Here is an 8221-nt window from a genome sequence, read left to right as displayed (position 1 = left end):
AACTAGGTATACAGCCAAGAAGCCATTGGGATGGCAGCCTCCCCCCAAAAGAGACCAAAAAGAGAGGAAGAAGAACGGATCTACAAAGAACGATCGAGATTGGGAAAATCCTGGTAGACTCAGGCAGGTACGCTAAATTGACAAAGTACTATAAACCCACCGCTAATAGTTGAACCATGAAGCTAGTATCATGGAACCTAAGAGGGCTCAATAGCCCTGGGAAACTCAGAATGTTAAAAAACATGATTAAAATGGAAAAGCCGCAACTATTCTTTTTCCAGGAAACCAAATGTAATAGCTCTACTTTAGGGAGCATTCTCTCCAAAGCCTGGTCAGGTTGTCGATCGGTAGTGGTAGATGCCTCTGGAGCGTCAGGAGGGCTTGCTATTGCATGGAACACACAAGCGTTAAATCTCTCAGATTTTCACACTTATCACCACCTCATCCAGGCGGCCTTCCACATTCTAGGCACGAACATCCATGGAAACCTATCAAATGTATATTTCCCGCAGGATACAGGAAGTAAAATTGCGCTTCTGGACACCATAGAAGCTTTGAACAACAACAGGAGGTTCCCGCTCTGGATCATTGGAGGGGATTTTAACATGATTACCAAGCTAGAGGAGAAGATCGGGGGGAGAAATAGAATGGAACAAGAAAATGCCCATTTCAAGGACTTCATTCAGAACACCTCCCTCATAGATATGACTTTTTGTAATGGCACTTTTAAATGGAGCAATCACAGAGCAGGTAAGAATCAAATTGCATCCAAACTGGATCGCTTCCTTATATCAGACAACGCAGTTCACCTTGGAGGAGACATTTCATCTGCAATTCTTCCGCATACCGGCTCGGATCATTGGTCGATTGCCCTTCAATGGCAAAGACCAGGTGACTTGACAAGGAGACCCTTCCGCCTCGAAGAGTTCTATTTCTCGCATCTCACGTTTAAAGAATTTGTCAAAACTACATGGACTTCCTTTATCCCACCAGAAGGGTCCAAGATGTATCAGTTCCAACAGAAGCTTAGGTTTCTAAAAAATCACCTAAAGCGCTGGAATAGGGAGACCTTTGGAGACATCTTCGAAGCGCAACAAGATCTAAACCGGGAATTGATGGACCTCCATCAAAAGATAACCATAGAGGGGCACACTTAGGTGACTCTGGAACAGGAACGACGCATCCACAAACAACTTGAGGAAAGGCGGAAGCAGGAGGAAGTATATTGGAAGCAAAAATCCAGAATCAGATGGTTAAAGGAAGGCGAGCGAAACACTAAATTCTTCCACAGAACCACTATTCAAAGAAGAATGCACAACAACATACCTTTCATTCAAAAGCAAGGGGGGGTAAAAGTAGAAAAGCATGAGGAAATTGAGGAGGAATTCCTTAATCACTTCAATCATGTCCTTCAAGAGCCTGAAGGAGACAGGCGACAGGCAATTGAAAGAATAACCAACAATGTGCCAAAGCTCATTACGGAGGAACATAATGAGCTTCTCCTTAGCCCAATTCTGCCTCAGGAGGTGGATGAGGCAATGTCCCAGCTTAAGGAGGGAAAAGCCCCTGGACCGGATGGATTCACCACTACGTTCTTTCATACCTTCTGGGAGATGATAAAACTGGAAGTCTGGCAAATTGTAGAAGAGTTGAGAGCTCTCCATTGGCTGCTACCCTCTCTCAACTCCACCTTCATAGCCCTCATCCCCAAAGAGGAGGATTCAATCACACCTAACAAATACAGGTCGATTGCTCTTTGTAACGTCATTTACAAAGTCATATCCAAAGTTATCGCAAACCGGTTGAAGCCCCTGTTGCCTCTGCTCATATCTCTGGAACAGTTGGGATACGTGGAAGGGAGACAGATCATGGATGGCATTCTCCTCTTCACTCCCTCAAGCAATCAAAGTAGGCAGGTATGCTTCTTAAGCTGGATCTCTCTAAGGCTTTTGATGAACTCAGCTGGACTTACATTCAGCAAATGCTAAAAGCCTTTGGTTTTTGTTCTATGTGGATTCGCTGGGTCATGAATCTAATAACCTCCACTCAATTCTCCATCCTTGTAAATGGAATCCCCTCTCGCCCCTTCAAACCATCTAGAGGAATCAGGCAATGGGACCCCCTATCCCCCTTCCTCTTTGTTCTAATGGCTGAAGGACTGGGCCGCCATATCAAACACGCCCTCCACTCTCATCAGCTCAAAGGCCTCTCAATTCACAACACCCCTGTTACCTCTCATCATCAGTTTGTTGATGACACCATGTTATTTGGTTACCCCTCTGTCCAGGAAGCCTCCTGCTTCAAATCCCTGCTCAATGATTTCTCCGAAGCTTCAGGCACCAGTGTCAATTGTTCCAAATCGCAGGTTTTTTTCTTTCACACGCCTCCATCTGTCAAGACAGCGGTTGCTCGTATCCTTGGATTTCCCACTGCTTCACTCCCCTCCAAGTAACTCAGAGCCCCCCTCACTGCCTCTGCCATAAAGCATTCCTCCTGGCGAACTCTCATTAAGAAGCTTGAATCCCGCCTTAACCTTTGGATGCACAGAACTTTGAATCTGGCCAGTCGGGTAGTGCTTATTAAGTCTGTCCTTCAGGAAATGCCCCTTTATCTATTCTCAATCCTAGCATCGCCGAAATGGGTATTAAAAAGAATCAGGAATCTTCAACGTAGCTTTCTATGGGGCGGCTCGACAACTAATCGTAAATGGGCTCTAGTTAAATGGACCACAGTCTGCTTGCCCAAAGACAAAGGGGGCATTGGGCTGAGAGACCCAGAGCATAGCAACTCAATTATGAGTGCCAAAATATGGTGGCAGTGGATCACTAACCCAGAAAAACCTTGGGTAAAAATATGGACAGCCAAATATGCCAATAACAGACCTCAGGAAGAGCTCATTAGGTTCACCCCCAATGAAAAAGGTTCACTAATATGGAATGCGGCCAAACAACACTTCCAGTTAATTCAACAGCACAGTTTCTGGGAAGTAAGGGATGGCAGAACGGCGAGATTCAGGACAGATGCATGGAGCCAGATGCCAAAGCTCACCCACGTTCTTCATCTACCTCCGGAATTCAATAGGCAGGAGCAGCAGCAAGAAAAGATCCGACATTTTTGGATGCAGAAACGGAGCACAAATGGAAACAGGGTATTCAGTTAATCAATAACACAAACCTTCGGGAAACTGAGGAATTGGAGAAGGAGCTACGGAAAAGAAGCATTAGACACAACGAAGGTAATGACATCCTAAGATGGGGATACCTACCAAAGGGTGCCTTTACCACTTCAAAGGCCTACAAGATCGTATGTAATATCACCACCCCTTCTGATCCAATCTGGAGTAAAATATGGGGTCTTGGATCCTGGCCCAAAGTCTCTTATTTCCTATGGTTGGTAGGCCACAAAAGAATCCTCACCTGGGACAAACTAAGGAGAAGAAACTTTCATGGTCCATCTATTTGTCCTAACTGCAATCAAAATGAGGAAAATCTCCAACACCTCCTGGACACCTGCCCCCTAGCCAATCATCTATGGGAAAAGGCGAGCTTTAGATGTCAAAAAAGATGCAGAATAGAGAACAACATAACCAACTCCTTAAGACACTGGCCACAGAATCCTTATAAAAGCGAGCTTCTCAACTGTCTGTGGAACATGATCCCAGGGCTCATCCTATGGAGCATCTGGAAGGAAAGGAACAAATGCATATTCAAAAACCAGGGCTCATCGATCGAAGACATATGGAATAGGCTCTGTGGGAACCTTAAAGAAACGTTGCTGCTCCGAACCTAGACACAGGAGGACCTACCTTCTCTAAACAACGAGAAAGGCATTCTAGACAACTGGCAACTGCATCTACCTCAGGAACAACACAAGATCAGCACCTCCAAAGATAGCATCAGAAACAAAGGCACATGGATCGCTCCCCCAACACATTCTTACAAGCTCAATTTCGATGGTGCCTCCAAAGGCAACCCTGGAATGGCTGGCTTTGGAGGAATTATGAGGAACCATGAAGGCACTCCCTTGCAGATATACTTTAGAAACATAGGGTGGGACACCAACAACTCTGCTGAGCTAGAAGGACTCTGGCAAGGGCTCCTTCTCGCTTGGAATCTCAACCTTCAACCCCTGATCGTGGAAGGAGACTCCCAGATCCTCATAAACATGGCCAAACGCCTCCATAATGGCTCTCAGGCAAGGAAAATAGCCACCAGCTGGAGGCTCGAAGCAAGACTAGAGGCCATCGAACAAGCTCTCCGCAGTAACAAGGCCATTTCCTTCAATCACACAAAAAGGGAAGGGAACAAGGTCGCAGACCTTCTGGCCAACATAGGAGTAGAAAATGAGAATACCCTCCTCACAGGAAACATGACTATTATACCAAATAATGTCCAGGTTCAGGATTACGCCAGACTGGTCAAAAGCGATGCTGCTTCCCTGAATGCGGGTGACACGACGGCTGGAAGGGAGGAGCCACATAAAAGCCATGTGCTGCCCCAAGATTAAGGCAGGCATTCAATGCGAGGATCGCCGCCAAGGAATATATGTATGGGCGATCATGGACGGCAATTCAATGCTCTGTCCGGGTTTCTGGTGTGTTTGCAGTGAGCAGTTATGGCGGACAGAACTCGAGGAGGCGATGAAGAGTTTAAGAAAGGTGGCGGGTTGGATCGTCATGTGCTGGTTCATGCTCAGTATCTGGTATTTGGGGTTCAGGCTCTCGCCTGGTCTTTGGTTTTTAGAGCAACAGCTCTTGCCATCCCTCTGTCTGTTGTGCGCTGTTACAAGCCTGAAAGGCTGGTTGGGGGGCGTTTCAAGTTCTCCTACTCCGCTCTGTTTCATACCCCCGATGCTTTTGCAAAGATGGTTCGGCCTCGACAATGCCTGCTCAGCCGTCGAGGCTCTGCCCGGGGAGGGTCTTCTCGTCCTCCAATTGAAAACCCCCAACCCCATTGTTGTAGATGCCTTTTCCATCAAATTGCTGAGGCCAACCCCCTCCAAGCAAGCCAATTTTTGGACTCCAGAAGCCCAGAATCTGACCCAGCACCTCTGCCTGCTTTCGGTTCTACAATTTTCTCATTTGGCAGCTCTCTGGAAAAACCCCGTATTAATGCTCACGTCTCGGTTCTCTTCCTTGAATAACCTCGGGATGATGGCGAGGAACGTCTCAGCAAAGGGAAGCACCCGGGTGGGAGCTCAAAGAATGTCGAGGAGGAGCCAGCGGCTGCCCCAGAGCACGCCTCCAACCTACCTCAGGCGGAGCCATCACCCTCGGGGGACAATTATGACATGGATTCCTTTCCTACTGCAGAAGAAAGGGAAAAATATGGCTGGTGCAGGGTGGTCGAGGAGAAGCTGGACGATTAGTCGTCCTTCCGCTCAACATCACACTCTCAGGCGCTGCTCAGGTCCTATTTTGATTTTCTGTGTCTGTCTTGTTGGCTTATTGTATGTTCTTGCTATGTTCGTTCAGCCCGAAAGGGATCATGTTGAAGATTTTTTGATGCCCCTGCGTGGGATGAACACTTTTTGGTCTAAAGCCCCTGCGCGGGATGTTAAGTATGATCTAGTTGCACTTCTGTGGTTTAAAGCCCCTGCGTGGGTTGTTTTGCTCAGTCGCAGTGCCCCTGCGTGGGCTTCTCTTTCTGATAATTCTCAGTCCAAAGTGCCACAACTGGCCTTTGGCAAAGTGACTCTGTGATTGTATCTGTTTTTCATGATCCTGTATATAATAGAATAGAATAGTTTGAAGGAGAAAAAAAAAAGTATACACCACAATTGTAGTTTTAAATTTTGTGAGTTAATCAGCACACAAATCTAGTGATGTAAGAATACAATGATCAAAGTTTTCCAACGACACTGAACATAAAGTATGTTTCCCTTGTTATTCATCGTCATACAATAGTCACACATATGAACAGATACATATATTGAATTTGAATGACAATCTTCAAAGCAGGAAAATTATTTCTAAATTCCAGCGCACCCGATATCAAACACCTTCCATGAATGGAACAACGATGATGACATCTTCGACTCTGCTCTTCCTGAGACGCTCGTCGTTCCTAACTTGTGTGCGGGTCGAATTTCCGGTGACGGTTATGATGTGGTAGTGGGGAAGATATGTTGGGTAATAACTTTGGGTTTGGCAATGAATGTCGAGATTGTTTTCTGGCCATGAACGGCGGAACAACATGAATGAGTGTCTCGCATGATCGCCTTGCGCGCGCCACTCATTCACCAAACACACTCACTCTGATGTAGTCGCCATTCTGCTCATCACCCTGGACTGCACTTCAGAATTTGATTAAAATATTCATATACGTTGACCTAGAGGCAGCCCGTCAACACAAATCCAGTGAAGAGGAAGTTTTAGTCAAACTACTTTTCTTTGACTATGAGCGTACTTTGGAGAACTTTGTCGAAGTGAATTTAGTGTATTAGTCGGAAAACCTAACCCACTAATAAATGGAGTATACCTGAAGGGACGACAGACTAATTTAAAGTTGCAATGTCTATGGCATATTATTAATTTACGCGACCATTAAAAACAAAAATTGCAGGCCTTAGAAGTGTCTGTTTTTTGGGATGATAGATTAGGTATGATTGGATATTATTTTTTTATTTATTTTTAAATCTCATTGACATAACATATTTTTTCTTTGTTGTAATGAGGTTCAAAGGGTAGATTTTTACTAAGTCATAAATTCTTGGTATATCTTACTTATAAGTTATTGGATATATTTTTGATGTTATAGTGGCAACAACTACATATTCCTTATATATTTAACTAATGGTTATTGGATATACTTTTGGTATTATAGTGATACTTTTGATATTATAGTGGCAAAGAGTAAGTTTGATCCTGGACCTAGCCCAAATTTTGTTGATGTTATAATGACAACAATTAAATTTGGTCTTAAACATAACCCAAATTCTTTTGGTATTATAATAGCAACAACTAAGTTTCATCTTAAACTTAATTTATTTTAACAATAAAAACAACTTACCAATTTATTTATCTAGCACAACATGTATATATATATATGACTAAGCATTTACTTTTTTTTTTTTCAGAGAGAAAATCACGATGTAAATTATATTAAGAAAATATAATAAGCTGCATACATGAGAGGATATAACAGAGCAACCCGTAGTATTGTTCCTGATAGACAAAAAGGCGTTGCCTATGAGCCTCATAATGAAAAAGAAGCTGATACCAAGATCGATCACAGATCATGAGCAAATACAGAATATCCTTCCGATATTATACCAAAAAGAAGAGATCCCCATAGCTATGTGGGGAGACCAAAATGAGGAGAAAACATATCAGCCCGAAGCCACCAGAGAAGTTATGGAGTCCGTCATGTTATAGACATTTTTGTGCCTTACAGCATTGAGCATGAAATGTCCATAATCTAAGGGATCCAAAGTCCCTAAACATGTTGTTCCTACCCCTAGAGGAACAAGGCTAATAAGCTACAGCAATTCACAAAAGTTCTCCACCAAAAAACACTCAAAACAAGCCAATTCTGGATCATGTCAACTACTCCACTGAGCATCTGTGCTGAATGTCAAGTGCTCCACTGTCTACCTGCGTTGAATGTCAACTCCAACAAAGGCTACCTGCGCTGAGCGTACTTGGACAAGTGGCAGACTCATTCCTCAAGGTGTCAATGCCCAGGAAGCTTCCAAAATGACACTTGCATCAAGGAATTCGACTGGTGATGAGTAAGAGGTTCCAAATCTCCAAGTGGAAGCAAGAACCTCCAAGTGGACTCAAGAACTGAAGTGGGAGAGGACACTAGTCAGCTTCATACCAGCCTCAAGCTTACTCATTCTCTCTCCAAAACTCCTATATATAGATCTCTCCCATGAGGTCTAGGGGGGGCTGGAATGTTGTAATTGCAAAGAATTGCTGCTAGTTTGTGATCTGAATTATTGGGTGCTTAATGCTTTGAAAGGGGGTGAAGATAGGAATTTCATTTGCTGGGAAGATGCGCTGGATTGGAGCCCTTTGGGTTGTAACTCTTCTCAAACCCTTGTTATTTACCAATAAAGCTATCTTGTTTTCTCCTATATGCTGATGTTTATTTGATGTATGTTTACATTGGTGTATTTGATTTATCTAATCCTGAATCATTTGTGAACATGAATATCTATCTTTGAGTTGCATTCTTGTAACTGTTCTCTTGTGATCTCGCAGGTATCAAGTAGCTGT

At 43.9% G+C, this 8221-nt stretch overlaps 2 protein-coding genes across 2 annotated transcripts; both read left to right on the top strand.

Annotated features, from left to right (window-relative positions):
- Window positions 1–251: 251 nt before the first annotated feature.
- On the top strand, window positions 252–1157 carry LOC149147664 (uncharacterized). The gene has a single exon (XM_089441912.1). It carries the CDS (start codon window positions 252–254, stop codon window positions 1155–1157), a length of 906 nt encoding a protein of 301 aa, XP_089298038.1.
- Window positions 1158–1310: 153 nt separating this feature from the next.
- On the top strand, window positions 1311–3160 carry LOC149147663 (uncharacterized). The gene is made up of 3 exons (XM_089441911.1): window positions 1311–1916; window positions 2288–2448; window positions 2548–3160. The coding sequence occupies exons 1-3, from the start codon at window positions 1311–1313 to the stop codon at window positions 3158–3160; spliced, it is 1380 nt and encodes a 459-aa protein (XP_089298037.1).
- The last annotated feature ends 5061 nt before the right edge of the window (window positions 3161–8221 follow it).

Source organism: Pinus tabuliformis, chromosome 9, assembly GCF_031772625.1.
Source record: "Pinus tabuliformis cultivar Carrire ecotype Pingquan chromosome 9, CPIR1, whole genome shotgun sequence".
Classification (NCBI taxonomy): domain Eukaryota; kingdom Viridiplantae; phylum Streptophyta; class Pinopsida; order Pinales; family Pinaceae; genus Pinus; species Pinus tabuliformis.
This window is presented reverse-complemented; position numbering and strand designations above follow the sequence as displayed.

Excerpts from the sequence above, each read along its gene's own strand:
- LOC149147663 (XM_089441911.1), top strand. The coding sequence starts at position 1,311 with ATGCACAACAACATACCTTTCATTCAAAAGCAAGGGGGGGTAAAAGTA. Across the intron at positions 1,917-2,287 it reads CAAGCAATCAAAGTAGGCAG|GAAGCCTCCTGCTTCAAATC; the intron begins GTATGCTTCTTA and ends CCCTCTGTCCAG. Across the intron at positions 2,449-2,547 it reads ACTGCTTCACTCCCCTCCAA|AACTTTGAATCTGGCCAGTC; the intron begins GTAACTCAGAGC and ends TTGGATGCACAG.
- LOC149147664 (XM_089441912.1), top strand. The coding sequence starts at position 252 with ATGGAAAAGCCGCAACTATTCTTTTTCCAGGAAACCAAATGTAATAGC.